Source organism: Odontesthes bonariensis, unplaced genomic scaffold, assembly GCF_027942865.1.
Source record: "Odontesthes bonariensis isolate fOdoBon6 unplaced genomic scaffold, fOdoBon6.hap1 scaffold_293, whole genome shotgun sequence".
NCBI lineage: Eukaryota > Metazoa > Chordata > Actinopteri > Atheriniformes > Atherinopsidae > Odontesthes > Odontesthes bonariensis.
This window is the reverse complement of record NW_027457501.1, coordinates 1-21,697: the sequence shown is the minus strand read 5'-3', so window position 1 is coordinate 21,697 and position 21,697 is coordinate 1. Positions and strand designations below refer to the sequence as shown.

Genomic DNA, 21,697 nt, shown 5'->3' with positions numbered 1-21,697 from the left:
TGAACATATTTGTTTTGTTTAAAGTTAAGATCCACAAAGTAGCTTTGCACCAGCTTTGTTTATTTATGTAAACATCTGAAGAAGCAATATTTAATTTCAGTTTGATGTGAAGTCGAGCTTTACACTTGCTTGTATTTTATTGTTCTGCATTTCATTAAAGGTCAGATGTTAACTTTTCTCATGCTTTTCCTGTTCTTGCTACACAGAAATTTTTGAAGAAAATATGTGTTTGGTTACGAGGGAAAGTTGACCCTTTCACTCAATTAGGTAATCTAAAGACACACCAACTTAGTCACCCTGCAGAGAAATGATTGGCTTAAATCAACAATTTATTCTTTTATACTCAACATATTTGTTTCAAAGTTAATTAATCATTCATTAAAGGTCAGATGTTAACTTTTCTCATGCTTTTCCACAGAAGTTCTCTCTGTTCTCTCTTTTTTGGGATTTGTTGACGCCATGTTCTATTCTGAATAAAATATTAGATGTTGGCACCTCCACATCATTACATTCAGTTTTTATTCACAATTTGTTTAGTGTCCCAACTTTTTTGGAATCCGGTCTGTAAATGTCTCTTCTACCAGAACATCGTCTGCTTCTTAGATAAAACTGCGTCTCACAGATTCCACTTATTCACTTCCTCTAAGTCACAGCACCCTCTACTGGATTGTAGGGGAACTACAGCAGACTGACATTTATTTGAATCTTGTGATGCAAATGTTTTACTCTTTTGAACGCATATTGTTTTGAGAAGCAAGACGCTTTATTTTCGGTAAGGCCCGACCGATTATCGGCCCCACCGATATATCGGGCCGATATTTAGCATTTTGGGGATATCGGCATCGGCCATACTTTCCATAAATTTCCACTGATAAGTTTATATAATTTTCACAACAAATTTTGCAGCCGTTTCGTTCTGAACGCGTCTTCTGCTCTCACTCTCGCCACTTTGAGTTCATGAGCATTGCCCCGCCCGTCACAGCATCTGATTTGTTTGGCACACGGAATACAACCAATCAACACGCTAGGCTGCGAACGGTTTCAAGGCGGCCGTGGCGCAAGTTGGGGGCGGGGTGGCTACTGAACGCTGTGAGCGGTTTCAAGGCGGCTGCGTGGCGAGTGGGGCCACGGTGGTGGCAGTACTAACTTGAAGCAGAGAACAAACTCCCTTCAAGGTAAGCATATACGAAGCCTTATCCCCTGCAATAAGTCACAAACACACCAACGTTGCAAAGGCACGGCACCACAACGTCTTTATTAGTGTATACAACTAGTGAAAATGGTCCATTTGATCTGTGTAACGACGCAAACCTTCAGCTCACGTAAGGATAACCAGAATGACAGCGAATACTACTCACTGAAACGGTTGTCCATAAAGCAGTCTCAGCATAGTGTACAGTGATTTTTAAACCCCCACATGGAAACGTGAACGTGTCTGTAGTTCTACACGAAAGGTGGACTGAAAGCCATGGTCAATGAAGACCAAATAAAACGTGTTTGTGTTTGTTCCTGAGACTAACCATTTGTTAGCGCAAGCCTGCTAGCTACTTGGTAGCCTGCCGATGTGAGAGCCTATCTTGTTCCGTAACAACTGGTTACCCAGCACGTTAGAACCAACGGTGACTGGTCCTAACGTCCTTACTTAACTTTAATAGAATTAAGTTTTGGCCATCTGGAGTAACATCTTGTTACGGGTAGCCAGACAGGCTGTCACACCACCACCAAGAAGCTAGCAGGCTTGCGCTAACAACCATGGTGTTAGGTAAACAACTTCATGAAGCCTGACTCAGAGGGATGTTTATGTTTATTTTACTGTTTGAAAATGCTATCAGCAGCTCCCTACACTTGCTTTTTAGTTCTCAGTCACTTCATTTTCTATTACTTTTTAATATAAAAATAGCATATATTCAAGTATTCTCATAGCAGGGAGTGATTTATTTTTTTATTGATAATTATGTATTTATATTATTTTATTTCCCGTTTTATTCTAAGTTATGTTTGGCTTTATTTTACAAATGCTGCTGGCAGCTCCCTGCACTTTTCATTGTTACAATTAAAAAGACTTAATGGATATGAAAGTTTGTGTCAGGGCATGCTATTTTTAATTTATCGTGAATAATGTTTCTATTTATCGGTTGCACATATCGGTTATTGGCCTTCCATTTCCAAAATTATCGGTATCGGTATCGGCCCTGAAAAAAACATATCAGTCGGGCCCTAATTTTCGGGACCCTAGCCAACTAGCCGGACTACCTTCATCAACACCAAAACGAGGCTGGAACTCGGCTCACAGGACGCAGCAGGGGGTAAGAAGACGTTCATAAATGATGTTGCTGATATGGGATGTCATACAGCTACATGTCAAAAGAGGCGAACTGTCCCTTTAATGCCGTTGTGCTCCTCTGCCTCCCCACTGGCCTTGCAGCTGCAGTTAAAGTGTCTTTGGACGAGGCTTTACTCTCCTTGTTTCCGTTTTATGTCGCGGCCCAATCACTGTGGGACAGATATGAGGCGTACAGAGCAGATATGAAGGCTATGAATCTGAACACTAACCACTTATCACAGAAATCACAAACAACTTGTCCTTTCATATAGCACAACAGAATTTATTCAATTTAGCACAAAGACGCAATCATTGACATTTCAATTTGTCTCCTGTGCTGTGGAACTATGTACAAACTATACAAGCGACAGTAAAAGACGGACAACAATCAGTCTACCGGGATAACTGCTGGTTTGAGTCGCCATCACGTCTGCTCAGTACCAAAAGACCTTGAAAACTGATACTAGTGTTTATTTATTAGTTTCTGGTTTACTCAGTGCCCCATAATTCATGATATTCATTAATAATTCTATTAAATTGAATAAATAAGCTTAGTTACAGTTAGATTAAATTATATCCCCTTTGTGAAGTCAGCCCTTAGTGAAAAGAAAAGCCTGTGGAAGGATTTTTCCCTCAGACAAAGTGAGTTTAGGTCCATTAACGAGCATGTTTTGTTATTCAGGAGACGCTTTCAGCTCACACACATGAATCAGTTTCTTGTATTTCCTTTCTTAAAAGAGTGAGATGTTTCTGCAGTGCAGTACAGACTCCCTTGGTGCTTGTTAAGAAATGAGCAAGAATAAAAATTAATGATTAAAAAGACACAAAAAACACAAAATCAACTTAAAGGAGAAGTTCGTTTTTTTAAACCTGGACCTTATTTCTGGCATAAAATGCGTTCATCTGCTCACCGATAACAGTTTGGTGAAAGTCTGCGTCCTTCGGAAGATATTTAGATCACTTGTACATCTATATAACGGGAGAGAACAGGGCAGAGACAATACAGCCTCTAAATAAGACATTATCTGTCTTTATTTCACCAATACTTTAAGACCAATGAATGAATGAACGCGTACTATTGCACTGTTAGCTCAGAGCTGCCGTGTTGTTGTTATCCGGGACTATCGGGGGGCTTATAGGAAACTTTCTACACACGCGTCTACTGGGATGACGTCATCGATGCGCAGTTTAATACCTAAACTGAACCAAAAGCACAACAAAAAGCCTGAGACCGTGACAGTTATTTCACAAAATACAATCCCAGGCACACATTGACTTAAAGAAGCTAACATTTGCCGTCCTCTGGTAGAAGTCCACTCTCTCTCAGCACAGTATTGACAGCCGGTATTAGGCGATCACTGTAGTTCAGCAGCCTGCCGTCATAAATCATCTGGTCTGGTGTCAGCTGTGCGTTTCTCTGGAGTCTGCACAGGACACAGAGGCAGAATGGTTACGGAGTGTCCTCAGCCTCTTTGACAGATACATGTTTGAAACAAAAATGCATCAAATCTTATCTCAGTCGAGCAGCTGTGCTCAGCAGGAGGGACGTAAAACTAATCAATCAGAACGTATCCGTACGCTTCATGCAGAATAAATACAGCACGAAGAGCTCCACAAAAGTAAATACCGGCAGAAACGATAAAAAGGATGTCAAAAAATCTGATCAATTGATTTGTAAAGCTAATAAACTCTGTTTTATTAACAGTAGAACATCAAAAATAACTTTATTAAAAGAATATTAGCTCATCTCGAATTGGATGGTGGCAAGGTGTGAAAAAAGTTGGGACGGGGGGCATTAAAAGGGGTATTAAAAAGAAACAGCTGGAGGAACATGTTGCAGCTAATTAGGTTAATTGACAACAGATCTGTAACATAAGTGGGTACAAAGAGAGCACCTTAGAGAGGCAGAGTCTCTCAAAAACAAACACTCCATCGTAACATCATCAAAAGATTGAATGAGAAGACATCTCATCAACGCTGGATGCCAGTGAGCCAGACCAAAAGAGTAGATGTTGAGTATGATTTAAAAAATACTGAAACATCATTTTTTGTTGCCCTCCAGTCTTCAGGAAAGCTGTTCCACAGATGTGGGGCTATGGGAAGGAAAAGCCTGTCAAGTAGCTTATATATTTCCCTGTCGGGACAAATGGAGAGAGGCTTACTCTGGTGTCATCTCTCTGTCTGAGTAAAGATTTTTAGTCTCAGAATGTGATGCATTTAGTGTAAGAGCGTGTGCCAGTTATGCAGCTCCAGACAGCATGGCAGGTATATTTTTTAACTAGCCGGACTACCTTCATCAACACCAAAACGAGGCGGAAACTCTGCTCACAGGACGCAGCAGGGGGTAAGAAGATGTTCATAAATGATGTTGCTAATATGGGATGTTATACAGCTTCATGTCAAAAGAGGCGAACTGTCCCTTTAAGAAGTAGAAAGGCGTCAGCCTACCTTGTGTGATATATCCGTGCCATGCGTCTGTAAACCCAGGTGCAGTCTTTCTTAGACTTCAGCACTCCGTGGACGCTGGTGCTGAATACAGACCGAGGGTTGACGATGATTTTGTAGTTTTTGTACCGTTCATACGGATCGATGGGCTCTTGGTACAGGTGGGCCAGGATGTTGGGGCCGGATACTTTCTCCCAGAGGCGCTGTGGTTGGGGTAGAGTTCTGGCTTTGTGGGGAGGCGGGACAAAGTTGACGGGGAACACGTTATTCTCAAACTTGTAACAACTATCAGGGCCAAATTTTCTCTCCAGTCGCGGCATCAACTCCAACCAGCTGGTGAGAAAATGAGTGAAACACTTTAGAAACTGAATGTTTCATACAATACACCAAAACTTAGGACTTTAAAGCACAGACTGTAGGCTGCATCTATTATAGATTGTAAAAACTGATCAAGAAACTTCTACCTGTTGACTGCCTGGGGCAGAATGAGCTCATCGATGTCATGGAAGGCCACATATCTGGACCGGTACATGTATCTGTAGAGGCAGTCATTGAGAGCAGGAATCTGACCAAAGTAGTGGAGTTGGCCTGGACCGTGCTTAGGCAACCAACCACGAGATACTCTCAGATAATCTGACAGAGACCAAGGAATCACCTCCACTAAACCTGAGGAGACAATAAAGGAACAGATTGTTGACATTTCAGCCCTCTATAAATCACAATCGGGATTATTTTAAGAAGATAAAAACATTGATGGAGCCAGTAAAAAGTTTCCATTTCACATTTTTTCTCTACTTTCCTTAACCTTCACCTGTCGCTGGTTGTTTTTACCTTTAGTTTCACATCGGGCAAGTAAATACCTGCCTTTACTGAATGGCTTGGAGCTAATTAGCCACACAGCTGAGAGTACGTAAGACATTTACATTTAAGTATCTGGTATTTCAGCAGGCACTGTTTGCAAGCTTTTTTTTAAAAAAAAAACAATATGCACATTGTTCATATTTCTGGCCCCCAAAAAATGTAAAATGGCAGCTGGAAATTAGACTGTACTATGAATAGAAATGAACTTGTGTTACACATTTGCCCTGCTTCGTCACATTAATCCTACACACTTTATACAGGTGAGCATTAAAAACTGATGCTAAAGGATGACCTCTGCACTGCTATGTAAGGCCAAGCAGTCCTGATAAAATGGCAGTTTTAGTTTTTTGGCAGGGACTATGCTGCTTATGAGGACTAACGTGCACAATACTCAGCCTTTATGTGTGTAGTAGTGCAGAACACGCTGTGTGTCAAGGCTGCAGTTGGTCTTATAGATGACGACTCTGTTCACCCCCAGGATCTGCAACATTTCCAAACTCTGCACCAGCTGCAACAGAAGTATTTAGATCATAAAAAAGTACCAAGTTTCTTCTTTCTTATCATGGCAAACATTAGGGGAAATACTTCCTCCCAAACCAACTATAATCTAAGCTTCAAGGCTCACAAAAAAAAGAAAGAATCTATGATTCCACTCCATCCTTTAGCGCTCTTTCAACAGAGCACATCCTGTTTGCTTTGTGATAAAGTAAGGAAACTAGGGCTGGGCGCGTTAACTTGTTAATTATTTAACGCCGATAAATATTTTATCTCGCATTAACGCAGGTTTTATTATTGTAAAAGTCTGTTGAATGCATCACATTCACACAGTTACAGCAGACACCACGAAGCATGGAGTAATAAAATAAAGATAAACTAGCAGCTAACATCACCGCTACAGGTGCTGCTCGGTCTCTGTGTGAAGCTAACGGAGCTAACCGGCGCTACTTACTGTTTTACTCGTTTCAACATAAAAGCACGTATTTCAAAATAAATTTTAAAAAAAAACTCCTGCATTTACAGCCAAGTTGAATTGTCTTCTCAGCGTAGTAGTTTCAGTCTAAAATATCACTTAAAGGCAAAACACACAACTGATAGCAGCAAGTCATTCAAGGAAACAGACAGTGGAGCGAGGCTTCTACATAAAAACTACAGAAAGATGCTGATGTTAAAAGTGTGTTTGCACAACAAATGTTATGGCACTTTCATTTATATGGCAGCACATTTAAAATAAAGCTAAATGCTAAAAGCTATACACTACTTTTGGATTCATTTTTGGATTTTGCGCACAAATGCGATTAAAGCAATACTATGTAACTTCTCAAAAAGCCCATTATGGAGCTCCCCCTACAGGCTTGGAGGTAATGTACGGTTACACTGTCGTAAATACAACACCCTTTCGCTTTCACGTTTCACGTTTGTTGACGAACCGGCGAGGAGTCAGAAGGTGCAAGCTATGTCGACCGAGAAGGTAAGAGTAATCAAATGTACCTGGGAGCTGAGAGGGGTCTATTTGTTTTTGCGGTAGGTGTGCCAGAAAGCAAGTCGAAGTACTTCCGCTCAGCTCCCGGGCCGCTCCAGCAAAGTTACATAGCGCAGTTTTTCCAACTCAGACCCCCGAAGGGCATAGGAGACAGGCCAATCGTAATATTAAAACTCATTCTAGCCGCACAATTTTTTTCAAGCTGTTATTTTAAGGTAGAAATGTTACATAGTATTGCTTTAATCGTGATTAATCATGTGATTAATTATATTAAACATTTTAATTGTTGTCCAGGCCTAAAGGAAACGTGACGTGATGTTACCTGAAGCACATTGGTGAAATCAAACATGGTGGAGATGCAGGCAGTGAAGTTGTAAGGAAAGGAGTCCGTCTTTTCCTCTTGGTTCTTCACCTCCAGGAACCCGTCTTCAAATTTACCTGAGAGAACGCAGAGACGCATGTTTGAGAATTATATTTCAATATAGCTCCCTTTTTTTGGGTTGACAAAGTTATCCAACCCTGCAGTAGGATAGATATGTAGATAAGTTTTAGTATGATTAATAAATCCATAAATACACAACAGAAAAGGGGGGGTGACCCAACCAACCATCGCTTCATATTACCAGAACCTTCTGGCACAATGGAATAAAACCTCTGTGGAGCCCTTTATTACCTTCAGAGTGATCTCCAGCAGAGGCCACCGAGACTTCAGAGGGCGTCTCACAGCCTTGGGGAATAGGACACATGATGCTAGCTGTACCGTAGGGAAAGTTTTTGTTGGTTTTTTATGTTGTTTTTTTTTTGTGTATTTATTTAAAGAAGTGAGGGTAGGGGAGGAGGGAGCTTTTTTTTGTTTTTGTTATTTTTGAAAAGTGATCCGTGTGCATCCACCGGACACCACCAGTGATGTGCAGCTCGCCTTGACAGCGTAAGCAGCACTGATAGACTAACTTTTCACTCCGCAGAGATATTCCAAGAACGCGACCTGCCGCCAAAAGAAGAATTGTTACACTTTTTCTACTGGCCTATATGATAATTATCAAACAGTTCTGTGCGTTAAAAGGTACGGAAGCCCAGAGCGGACATGTACGTATAAACTTTTTTTTGATGGTTTTCTCGAGATAACAAGATAATTATGTCGTTTTTAAATTAATTTAAATTTGTTTCTCTTTATATTCTTTTATGTATTTTTAATGCTTCTTCCACTCCCTGCTGCAATGCTTTTATTTTATATAAAGCACTTTGAACTGTTTGTACATGAAATGTGCTATACAAATAAATTTGATTTGATTTGATTTGATTTGGTTATCTCGAGAAAACAATGATCGTTTTCTCGAGATAACGAGTTGATATACTGATGGTTTTCGAGGCCACTTTTTCTCCCCAGTCCACCACTGTTTATATGTGTTTTATGTGTTCGCAGTTTGTTTGTCTTGTAGACATAACTTTCATATCAGCCCGCGTCCTTTTAGCAGACGGCCGGCTCGACTGCAGCTCAGCAGGCGTTTACACCTCAGTGATCCTGCTGATACAGTCGACTTCATCAGTGACCGGCTGAGGGGACCAGGCCGTCTCCATGGTTACCGAATGATGCACGAGAGGTGCCGTTATCGTTTTCTCGAGATAACGAGATAAATAACTAAATGCTTGTCACACCAGCGGGATTTTCTTTGTGCATTTTCACAAACGCTCCACATTCCATGTTTGATTCATAGGCTACTTTATTCAGTTTTCCATGAAAGGGGGGTAAAAATGGGTAAAAACCTTTGCCAGAAATACATATAAACACATATAAACAGGGGTGGACTGGGGAGAAAAAGTGGCCTCGAAAGCCATCGGTAAATTAACTCATATCTCGAGAAAACCATCAAAAAAAAGGCCGCTCTGGGCTTCCGTAAAAAGGAATTAGTTGATGATTTTAACAGGCAAAAACATAAATATTAGATGATTCTGCAAAATGTCTAAAGTTAACGGTTTGGAAATGTTGTTTTCTGCAACATGTAACACATATCGTCATTATTTGTGTTGCCAGCTGTGGAAAAGAGGAGTTATCCGAGAGAGGTGCAGTCCCTTATGCTTCAACAATAGTGTTGGTCAGGAAAGCAGAGGATATCTGTCGATTATAGGAAACTCAGCTTCAAGACCAGACACGATGCTTTTCCTCTTTCAAATACCAACGAGAGTTAGTCTGTTACATTGCTGTTGCATTTGCCTGAGCTGCTTTGAGCGTACACTGAAGGGCGGAAACTGAACAGTGTTGACCTTTCTTTCGCCGCGGTGCTCCAGAAAAGCTGACACCAGAAGTGTTTTTGTCCACCTCACTTTCACCAGAGAAGCCGATTGTTCCTGAAGAGCTGCAAGAGTGAAAAACATTCAATAAAGCAGAGTTTCCCTTCAGCTGATTAAGGGTTTAGGAGGAAACGGTCATCAAAAGGATCATTTCTCTCTGCCCACCTGCAAGTTCCTGATCACATTTCTTGGGAAATGTAGTTGGTTCGGCTGAGATTTGTGTTGTTGGTTCGGCTGAGATTTGTGTTGTTGGTTCGGCTGAGATTTGTGTAGTTGGTTCGGCTGAGATTTGCAGATTTGCATGTGTTTGGTTGCGCTGGGTCCAAAGCTGTAAGCTCCTGTCGGGCCTGCAGAACCGCAACAAATTATTCGATTTGCGAGATGTCATAAGTAATTTCAAGTAAAATAAAAATAGGAGGAAAAGGATGAAATCTTTTCTCCTATTCCCCATCTTTCAGGCCCTAAACGTGTCAAGATTTGTGAAGGCAAATACAGACTGAAAACATCTCTTTTCCCTGGCCTTCCACCAGCTGAAATGGAGTTTACCTTGGCTTGCTACTTTTGTTGTTACTATTATTGTTATTTTTTTGCTAATTTTATCTCAAATTTTATTTTTATCTGTGATGAAGTTATTCTTATTGCTATTTTATTGATGACTCTCTTAATATGTGATGCAGTTGCTATTGTGAAGCAGCTGAGGTTGTTTTAATGTGCTATATAAATAAATTTTGAATTTGAAAATACAGTATATGTAGGTAATTATTTTGTAACTGTATAATATATATATATATTATATAACCGTTTTGTACTGTGGAGCTATTAGGTGTTATGGTCTGAGACTGCCTTCAGCTGGCAGGAAATGAGCAGCTCAGCACAGATAAGATTACACTAACATTTTCCTTCTTTTCTTGTTTGGCAGCTTTTAGTCACAGAAGAAGTTACAGCGTTTTGTTTTGAACTTTGTCATTTGATTCTCATCAGACAATCCCAGTGATGGACTTCATTGTACAGCTCCTGCCACTTGCTGAAGTTTTCTAACTTTAGTTTTATTTTAATAATCCTTACTTCCAGGAGACACAGATGGTTGTATAGAGCCGGCTAAAGATAGGCTAATAACAAATATCACAAAATTAGCGCCCAGTATTTGTCAGAAAATCCTCTGAGAAGTTATCATGGTTTGTGGTTTTAGGTTTGTTTCCTTAGTTTGTTTGTTTGTGTGGTCTGAGTTTACTTCTTATTCTTGTAAGAGCTTGCTCCTTAGTTTTGCTCCCTGTCCTTGTTTTAGTTGCTGATTGCTACACATATTTGTTATACTACTTATCAACTATTTAACTTAAAAAATCCAATTAATTCAATTAATAAAAAAAAAATCAATCCTAATTTCTGGAGAAAAATCTGCATTTTCCTGTCAAAAACATTAAAAAATTCAGTTCAAACCTCGTCTGATATGGTAGTCTACATTATCTTTGGTGGTGTGTGTGTGTGTGTGTGTGTGTGTGTGTGTGTGTGTGTGTGTGTGTGTGTGTGTGTGTGTGTGTGTGTGTATGTTTGGATCTGAGTTATTTCACCCACCTGTAGCTCCACAGCAGAAGCAGCAGAGAGAGGATGCTGATGATGTGACTGAAGTACATCAACCATCTCAGCTCCTTTGTTGAAAGCGGGGGCTGAGCATGATTGTGGCTCATCATAGAGTGCTGCTGCAGGTTTGGATCAGACGCTGCTCCCGGGGAAGAATGCTACCCAAGCAGAAGAAAATCAGGGCTCCTGCTCTGTTCTCTCAGCTTTTTAAAAGTGGTCATGTCCCTTCTCTTGAAACGCCTCTCGGCTCTGGCTGATAAGAATGACATTGTCAGAAAACTCTGTGACATAACAACCTCCATTGATAAGCCGTCCGTATGTTTTGGTTGGATTATCACATGTGGTCACATATTCTGCACCACCAACAGTACATCAGCGCAACTCGTAGTCGCTCATATTAAGAAGGTAAAGGTGATCTAATTTACTTAGATCACCTGTTAATTGACAAACATCCCAGGTAATTACCTCATGAGAGAAGTTTGTATAATAAAATACAGAAAAATCAATGATTTTTTCACAGAAGCAGCTATATTTTTATTTATTTATTTATTTTTTAGTAATTTATTATTATTATTATTATCATTATTATCATTATTATTATTAGTTAGTAGTAATATTTTTATTAGAATTATTATTATTGTTGTTGTTAATATACAATCATTGTAAATATTATATATATATATATATTTTTTTTTAAATTTGAGCTACTTCACTAATTTGAATTTCCCCCTTTGGGGGATGAATAAAGTATTTTTCTATTCTATATTTGAGCTGGTTCCACTCGGAGGTCCGTGTTACAACATTATCATCAGCATTGTGAGCTCATGAGAAAAACAGACTTTTTGTTTTGAACCCATTTTTTATCAAGTTGTTCTGACCTTTCAATGAAATCAACATTTTCCTTTGTGATTAGATTCAGGGGTTTCTTCTTCTCACATATGTTATCATGATTGGACTTTATAGCAGTCTGGCCTCTCGTTTCCCAGCTGACGTGGGCAGAGAAAGCGTGGACAGACGTGAGCTGACGGGCGTTTAACCAAACCAGATGTCCTTGCTCTGAAACTGTCATTTTAAACTGATGTAAAAAGTACAACATGTGACGCAGCTGTGTCATCTTATCACTGTTTGATTGCAGCGTTCTGCTGCATGTAACTGTATCTGTCCGGCAGTTCTTACGTCATGTACTTTTACTTTTGATTAAATCTACATTGTGGAATTAGCATGTAATTTAACCCAAAAAAATTCCCAGATACACTGTTGCATAGTCAGCATAATCAGTTTCTGATGAAAATCATCCTGATTCACGGAGCGTTTCAGGTGTGGATTATTACATTTATCCAATAAAGTTACAGTGATAATATTGAGCTGACGATGGTGTTAATCTTTTTTTCTCATTTTTTCATGTGGATTAATAATACATGTACACTTGTGATAATCCGAACAAATTGCACATTTTATAGCATCTCTTTCACCTATTATTATATTATTGTGCAAATATTCCAAAGTAAAGGCAGTGAATAACACTTTTATAGTAAGCCGGAAAGACGGTTGGAGACATTTTCTGTGAATATCAATCTTTACTCAGTATTATAGCCCAGATTAAATCATCTAAAAATGAACCTAAAACAATGAAACTTGATTATTTTAAGTTTAAAGACATCTGTTAATTCAACCAGGTAAACAAATGATAATGTAGTTGTATCATTCCATTCTCTCTTTAAAGCAGGGGATGCATTTTTCTGCAAAGGTCTGCCGAAGTATGCATTGCAGAAAAATATTTCCCCTGCTGGTCCCCAGATCTCCAAGCAACTTTTTCCAGAAGATTTTCTTTCTTTATTCTACTTTGGCTAGAAAATCACAAACTCAAAAATGTATTCAAAACAGAAGAGTGTCCGCAGTGCAACGGTAACAAAATAAAGTTTTTCTGAATTAGGATGCATCTGATTCGTCCGATGGTGCAGAGCAGTTACTCTGAACTCAGGGACACTTCACCTGCGTTAATCAGACACCGTCTCACCTCCACAAATGTGCCTCAGGCAGAGAAAAAGTCCGATAATTAGGTCAAATAAAATGTCTCCTGGCCATGAGAGCAACTACAAGTTCAAGGTTCAAGGTTTCTTTATTTGTACCGTAGCACAGAGCTGGTGGATTCAGCGATCCCAGGACAAAATGACCCGTAAAATACATCCTGACAGACAAGACAACAACAGTACACACAACCAAGCATGTGAAAGTTAAAAATGGTATCATTATTATTATTATTATTATTATAACCTTTATTTAACCAGGAAGGTCCTATTGAGATTAAGAACCTCTTTTTCAAGGGAGACCTGGCCAAGATAGGCAGCAGCAAATACAAATTACACAGATAAAAACACAAACAAATGAAAGAAATTAAATTGAATTTACAAGCAGGTCATGAAAAAGAAGTACATGTAGTGGAGTCGGCCTCAAGTGTCCTCAGTTTGGATTTGAAGGCGCTCAAAGAGGTTAGTTTCCAGTCCTTCTGCAACATATTCCATGCTGGAGGTGCAGAGCAGCCAAAAGCCTTTTTACCCACTTCAGTACGGGACCGTGGAACAGAAAGCAACATGTAGTCTAGAGAACAGAAGGAGTGAGGACCAGCACCTCTTTGTGCAATTAGGGAACACATATAGGAAGGCAGTAGACCAAGTAATGCCTTATATATATAAAAGTATACCAATGACTGAGTCAGTTAGTGATGAACCTCAGAGAGGCATGATGGACCGTGTCAACCATGTACAGACGTTTAGCAGAAGCATTCATGTTTGGTAAAGAGCTGCCGTGTCATTGACTCACAAAGGCTCGTTTTTATTCACCTTCCAGATCAAGCAGCTGTTACGTGCAAGGCCCGGCTCATGCTGTGGATGCCGACCCCATCCCATTAGGGCAGAGCTCATCTCTGAATGTGCGGCAGACAGGACAGTGCACATGCAATCATTCATCACTCATCAAATCAAATTTATTTATATAGCACATTTCATGTACAAACAATTCAAAGAGCTTTACATAAAATAAAAGCATTGCAGCAGGGAGTGCAAGAAGCATCAAAAATACATAAAATAATATAAAGAGAAACAAATAAAATCATTTAAATGAATTTAAAAACAAGCAACAGTCCAGATAAATTCAAAGATATCGTGCAGATTTCATGCATAGACACATGAGAACAGAAATGTTTTTAACCTGGATTTAAAAATGTCTCCATTTGGTGAAAGTTTAATCTCCACTGGCAGTTTGTTCCACTTGTTCGCAGCATAACAGCTAAATGCTGCTTCTCCATGTTTAGTCTGGACTCTGGACTGGACCAGCTGACCTGAGTCCTTGGATCTAAGAGCTCTGCTGGCTTTATATTCTCTGAACAGATCACAGATTGTAAACCATCAGCAGACTTTTAAAATCTATTCTGTGACTGACTGGAAGCCAGAGTAAAGATGTTAAAGCTGCTGTGATGTGTTCAGATCTCTTAGTCCGGGTTAAAACTCCAGCAGCAGCGTTCTGGATGAGCTGCAGATGTTTAATGCTCTTTTTGGGAAGTCCAGTTAAAAGAGCGTTACAGTGATCGAGTCTACTGGAGATTAATGCATGGATGAGTTTCTCCTGGTCTTTTTGGGAGAGGAAACCTTTCATTCTGTTGATGTTTCTGAGGTGGTAAAAAGCTGCCTTGGTGACAGCTTTGATGTGGCTGCTGAAAGTCAGATCTGAGTCTATCAACACTCCGAGGTTACCAACTTGGTCAGTGATTGTAAGGGCCCGAGTCTCAAGATATTTACCAACGCTGACCCTCTTCTCTTTGCTCCCAAACAGAATGATCTCAGTTTTGTCTTCATTTAATTGTAGAAAATTCTCTCTCATCCAGGTGTTTACTTCCTCCAGACACTGACACAGTACGTCTGCTGGGCTGCAGTCGTCCGGTGACAGAGACACATAAAGTTGTGTATTATCTGCATAACTGTGATAATTGATGTTAAAATTCTGCAATATCTGACCCAAAGGGAGCATATACAAGTTAAACAGAAGAGCTCCAAGAATTGACCCCTGGGGGACTCCACAAGTCATGGCCACTCGCTCAGATTCATAGCTGCCAATAGTAACAAAATAACTCCGGCCTTCTAAGTAGGACCTGAACCAGTTAAGGACCGCTCCAGAAAGTCCAACCCAGTTTTCCAGCCTGTGCAACAGGATTCTGTGATCTACAGTATCAAACGCAGCGCTGAGGTCCAACAGAACCAGGACTGAAACATTACCAGAATCAGTATTCAACCTGATGTCGTTTAACACTTTGACCGGAGCTGTTTCAGTGCTGTGATGACGTCTGAAGCCTGATTGAAAGTTATCAAGACTTCCACTTTCCTTCAGAAAGTCGTTGAGCTGGTTAAATACAACTTTCTCAATAATCTTGGATATAAAAGAGAGGTTAGAGACAGGTCTGTAGTTGTTCATCATAGAGGCGTCTAGAGTTCTCTTCTTTAGGAGTGGCTTAATGGCAGCTGTCTTTAGTGACTTGGGAAAAATGCCTGATGCCAGTGAGCTGTTAACTATTCGTAGGAGATCACTTTCTACTGAGGTAAAAACAGTTTTTAAAAAGTCGGATGGTATTATGTCCAGAGAACAAGTTGTTGATTTCAGATGCCGAACTGTTTACTCTAGGATTTTTAAATTAACAACATTAAATTGTGACATAACATCAGAGTTATTTCTAGGTTTTAGACACAGATTAGTTTTCTTGTTTGTCTGTGTTACGTGAATGTTTTGTCTAATTGTTTTGATTTTTTGGCTGAAAAAGTGGGCAAATTCATTGCATTTCTCAGTGGTGAGGAGGTCTGGGTTTGACTGTTTAGGAGGATTTGTGAGTTTTTCAACCATAGCAAACAGAGTTGGAGAATTGTTGACATTCTTATTAATCATTTCAGATAAATGCAGCTGTCTGGCCTTGCACAGCTCATTGTTATAACTACGCAGGCTTTCTTTATATAGCTCATAGTGAATCTGAAGCTTTGTTTTCCTCCATTTGCGTTCAGCTTTCCTGCATTCTCTTTTCAGATTTTTGACCGTAGTGGTGTTTCTCCATGGGGTTTTCTGTTTGATCAAGGTGCTCTTGATTCTTGTCGGTGCAACAGCTTCCATTACATTAAAAATTTTCAAGTTAAAATGATCCAGCATTCCTTCAACCGACTCTGCGCTCATTGTTGGTAACATAACTATGGCCTCCCTAAACTGAGCACTTGTTTTCTCATTGATATACCTCTTCTTAACTGAGAAACTAAAAGCAATACATCAACCTCAAATCTTGTCTGTCTTTCCTGGATTCCTGGATTTTTGGTCACTCAAACACAAGCGTCAAAAGGTTGTCAGTCACCACCAAAAAAGGGACAAAACAAATGGACTTTTAAAATAGGATAATTTGTCAATTCAATCTTGTTAAATGAAAAAGTCTTGAAAACAAATTGTTTTGAGTCGGATTTCATATGAAACAAGCTTTTTTTGACATTTGAAGAGGTTTTTAAGCTAATTTCAAGATCACTTTTATCTCAAAAGTCCTAAATATCACATCTTATATCATGAAATCTTGACAAGCCGATTTTCACTAGTTCCATTGGCAGATTTTTTTTGCTAATTTAAAGCAAAAACGTCTTGTATTTGTTGTTTTTCTTACTTATTTTTGGAGGGGCATCTTTTCCAGTGTACCTCTTTTCAGTTGAGCGGTGTTTATGATAAGACGGGAACTGCAGCACATCAACATGATGATGCAGAACTGTTGTAGTTCACAAAACTTCCACTAGATGTCAACACCTCACTTTTCCAGGTTTTTTGGGAAATTGGTCCAAGATTGTTGGTCCAAGATCTGCTGATTTAAATCTAGAATTCCAACTTTAGTGAAAAGGTCTTCACATTGTTAGGGAGGTGGGGCTTCATCCTTTTACTTACATCCATTGAATATGTGAAACTGTCTTTGTCAGTGTCTTAAATGTAACTGGATAACAGACTCAAACATTCTTTGATGCACGGGTGTGAGCTGTCCCTTTGTCTTCTCTCCTTCAATTCAGGTAAAAGGCCTGGAGTCGATTCCAATGTTGCATTTGCATTTGGAAGCTTTTGCTGCAATCAACATGAGCTCTCAAAGTGAATGAAACAGACCATCTTCATCCTGCAGAAACGGAACAAATCCAGTAGAGGGACAGCAGCAACATTCGGACTACGGAAGTTTGTTGTTTGATACAGCCAGAAACACACTGGTGAAGTATGACAAAGCCCTCGGTATTAACAGAAGGCAGCAGTGATCTTGTTACTATACACTGTGAAATGCTCCGTGTGCTCACCTGATGTCGTATTTACAGAATTCTGAAAAGTCTTTTGTGAAGGTTTGTTCAGAAGCAGCTTTGCAAACCTAAGCTGTGCTGCCATGTTCTTTTTAGAGAGAAGAGGCTTTCTCCTGCAGCCCTTCCACACAAGCCATACTTGTTCAGTCTGTTTCTAACTGTGCTGTCATGAACTTTAACCTTTAACATGCTAACTGAGGCCTGCAGAGTCTGAGATGTAGCTCTTGGGTTTCTGACCTTGGGGTGACCTTGCTGGGACGTCCACTCCTGGGAAGATTGACAGCTGTCCTGAATGTTTTCCACCTGTGAATAATCTTTCTCTCTGTGGAACGATGGACTCCAGATAGTTTGGAAATTGCCTTATAACCCCTCCCAGGTTGATGGGCAGCAACAGCTGCCTCTCTAAGATCATTGCTGATGTCTTTCCTCCTTGGCATCGTGTTAACACACACCTAAATGCTCCAGGAAACTTTTGCTTTACTTACTGATGATCACTTAAAGAAGGGTATTTGATTAGCAGCACCTGGCTGCTACTTACCCTTTTAATTGATATGAAAGCAGTAAGGGTTCAGTTAGTTTCCATGCAATGCTTCTGCATTTGGCTGATGTGGTGTTGCTCATCTGATGTTTTGTTTACCTTAGTTTAAGACCTTGTAAGGACCAGGTCATTTTGTAAATGTCCTGATACATAAAATATTTCAAATGTAACACAGTGTAATTTCTTATTCACATAAAATAAAAACTTCTGTGTAGATTCGTAACACTTGATGCAAGCTTCACATTACATATTTTATTTTACTTATTTAAGTTTGGGGATAATTAAAGAGTCTTAAATAGTCTTAAAATTAAAGAGAATCAAATAAAGTTGTGTATCATCTGTATAACTGTGATAATTGATGTTAAAGTTCTGCAATATCTGACCCAAAGGGAGCATATACAAGTTAAACAGAAGAGGTCCAAGAATTGACCCCTGGGGGACTCCACAAGTCATGGCCACTCGCTCAGACTCATAGCTGCCAATTTCAACAAAATAACTCCGGCCTTCTAAGTAGGACCTGAACCAGTTAAGGACCGCTCCAGAAAGTCCAACCCAGTTTTCCAGCCTGTGCAACAGGATTCTGTGATCTACAGTATCAAACGCAGCGCTGAGGTCCAACAGAACCAGGACTGAAACATTACCAGAATCAGTATTCAACCTGAATACTGTGTGTGTGTGTTTGCAGCACCTAAATAACTGCATCGCAAACGTTGTGAGATGGAGGCCATCATCAGTTTTCGGTAGTATATATTTGTTTTATTTGTGTGGTGCGTGAGGGTGTTTGTCACATAATCAAGAGAGAGCTCTGCACACACTCCGACTCACCTCCCTGCAACGTCATCTCGACCCCATCTATTCCCCTTCTAAGCCGCCCGTTACCGAATAATTCTTCTTGTTCTCTCTAAGCCCGGCACAAACCCTTCCCTGCTGCTGAATTCTCCCAAAGCACTTTATCCACCCATTGCTACCCACACACAGGGAGGCCACCCCTCACCCTCTCTCCCAGGCTTATTCCAGTCCATTCCCATTGAGCCGCATTAGCATACAGATGTTAGACTGAAAAGGGAAAGCAGGCGCTCACAATGGGGCTGCATGACCAGGAGGGGTGGGAGGGGTCGAGGGGCTGCGCAGGCATGGCCCTTGGCCTTTTTGAGGTCTTACAGAAGCACACACATTCATGCGCACAAACACACACACACACACACACACACACACACACACACACACACATACACACACACAGCCATGGGTATTGAATGGTAAGTATCCATGGGGGTTGTGGGAGTCTGCTCCATCTTCCCTCTACTGTTATTCATTTACCACAGTGAAATCCTCGGCCTGCCCACAGCTGAATGCCAACACACATACAGGATCCTAACTGCCTCTTTTGGCCGTGATGGATGCAGAAAAAACTTTATTTCTTTTTCTCATCTTCTGATCATTTCAATTCAGACAACATCTCTAGATGTTTCCAGATGTTTAAGACGAGTACAGGAAAATGTGCATATATCATATAAAGAAACAAGTTCGTTTTTTTTCTGTCATTCTTTAGTTTTTTTTACGCTTTTTGTTTTATAGTTGCATAATCATTTACATGTATAACACATTTCACGTATCTAAAGTTGGCATTTGGACAAAAACTAATCACACACACACCCACACCCTCAAAGGGGAGGACCTCAACTTCTGCTCCACTTTGTGTTAATAGATGGAAATCAGTCACAAGTATCTCAGTGTCCCATTGTGTGCTGGAAAGTCTTTGTTCGAGCATCTGTTGCCCAAACATTCTCCTCAGTGTCACTCACCCTAAATTGGTCTGTTCAGACGAGTTGCAACAAAACTCACTCCCCTTCCCACACAACACACACACAAAAACACAACGAAGGGAGGGTCGGGAGAATCCGTGAACGCTACTAAGAGAAAGAGTTGATCTTTGTTTCTTTTGTGTGCCGATGAGACGGAGATGATCGTAAAGGCTCCAGAAAGCAGAGGTTGCATTTTAAGAAGGTGCTTGTGGGAACACTTTGCCAAAATTAATGTTTTTCCATCACAAAAAAAACGCTTTTAGGCACTAATTAATGGCTGACCTGCGGCTCACATTTTACACAGAAAAAAAACGCGGATTTGTTGCAGTTATGACTTACGTAACACCAAACTGAACCAAAGTTTCCACTGCAGTCGCTTTAACACACCTCCAGATGTCAAACGTTTACCCCTCCCATCATATACTGAAAACCCTGCCAGCTTTGTCTTATTTACGGCACCGTGCTGAAGTCTTGATCCAGCCATCGTTTCTTTGTATTTCCTTCCAAGCAGACAGACTTTATTGTAATCTTTGTGGTCTGAAGCAACAGTTCTGCATCGGCTGCTTCTTCACTCATCTTAGTCTGCTTCTTGTTCCTGAACAGCTTCAGAAGAATGTGCTTTTTTCCACTTATGAATCATCCATGCTGTTTGTTTCTTCTCCTTTGTAGGATTTATAACGTTGATCTTGAAACACGCTCGATCTCACGACTGCTATGCAACAAAAGTCTAAATCAGAGTCAAAACTGAGCTCTTATTTTTCCAAAACTTTTATTTTTGTAATAAAGATGCACATATATATATATTAAGATAAAGAGCAAGGTTATCGATATAACCGCTGGAATGTAAACAATAGATGCACTTAAATTATGTAAAACTTAGAACACAATATTAAACAACAACAATATAGGTTTTGCTTTAAGATGAAAATAAATAGGACTTTAAGTTAACAAAAGTAAAAAAAACAATAAAAAAAAACATCTTGCTGCCAAGTCAACGATAAGCTACAGCAACAAGAAGCATCCCTGGCCTCGTCGGGACAGGTGGAGTCGATTTCATGAGAAAAACAATCAAGAAAACCTGCCTGATTTCATTTGAGCTCGGGTGATTTCACCTGCCACTTAAGAGTCAGCCAGCGAGCCAAAAACACACAAAACAAACACATTGTCATGGAGCCAACTCTGACAAATCAAATCAACTGTACAATATTTTCAAGGAAAGACGATACAGATAGGCAGGAGCTACTCTTTCACCACCACGTTGCTTCATAAAAAAAACTCGTTACAGTCAGGAGGAGTGAGGCTCGCCGGAGAGGAGAGCAGACTCCCTGTGAGCTCACACCTGCAGCCAGTCATCCAGATGTTCGACAATCTGCCAGCGGCGTGAAAACCCAGGAAGTCTTGATTTCCGCCAGGCCCATTAGCCAATAAGGCAACATTAATACAGAATGCCAAAATGTTTGTCTTCCTCCCTCCCTCTCCTCTCCTCTCCACAAGCCTTCTTAAAGCTACCAGTTTACATGAACCAAGCAGATGGTAGACGCAAATAACTCCTTGTTAAAGCGTAATTTCTCTGGCCCCTTTAAAAAAAATGCAAACAAACACAATCACAAATAAAAACAAAATAAAAAACATACCAAAAAAAAAGCAATAAATAGGTATAAAAAGTGTTAAGCTAGTAATAATCGTAACACTGTATATAACCTGTCGTGGCTAAAGCTAGGGTTAACAGTATGAGTAGGTTAGGAGAACTCTAACATTAGCTTTGGTAACTAGAGTCAGTGGGTTGCCTACACATGTGCTATTTAAGTTTGGCTGGATCCTTGCCAGGCAGCTAAAATGGCTGCCAATTACAATCACGTGGCCACAGCCATACAACCAATCAATTAATCAATCAGTGACAGCATACAGTTATCCATCTTGAGTGAGAAAGACCTTGGTTTGAGACCTAAATATGACTGGAGATGTGCCGCAAGCTGGCATTGTAGAAGTCTTGAAATGCAAACGTCTCTCTTGTTGGTTGGCAGCACACCAGTCGTA

General features: G+C 40.1%; 1 protein-coding gene and 1 long non-coding RNA gene across 2 annotated transcripts; both read right to left on the bottom strand.

The window, feature by feature from the left end:
- Positions 1-3,613: 3,613 nt before the first annotated feature.
- LOC142376418 (uncharacterized) lies at positions 3,614-6,202 on the bottom strand (the record flags this gene model as incomplete). Its single annotated transcript, XM_075459944.1, has 4 exons — positions 6,172-6,202; positions 5,233-5,434; positions 4,772-5,101; positions 3,614-3,747 (listed from the first exon to the last, which is right to left on the bottom strand). Coding segments are annotated over exons 1-4 (697 nt in total), but the record flags the coding sequence as incomplete, so codon positions are not given.
- A 3,204-nt stretch (positions 6,203-9,406) lies between these two features.
- On the bottom strand, positions 9,407-11,076 carry LOC142376419 (uncharacterized). The gene is made up of 3 exons (XR_012769454.1): positions 10,971-11,076; positions 9,564-9,745; positions 9,407-9,463 (listed from the first exon to the last, which is right to left on the bottom strand). It is a non-coding gene; the product is annotated as an uncharacterized LOC142376419 (long non-coding RNA).
- Between the last annotated feature and the right edge of the window lie 10,621 nt (positions 11,077-21,697).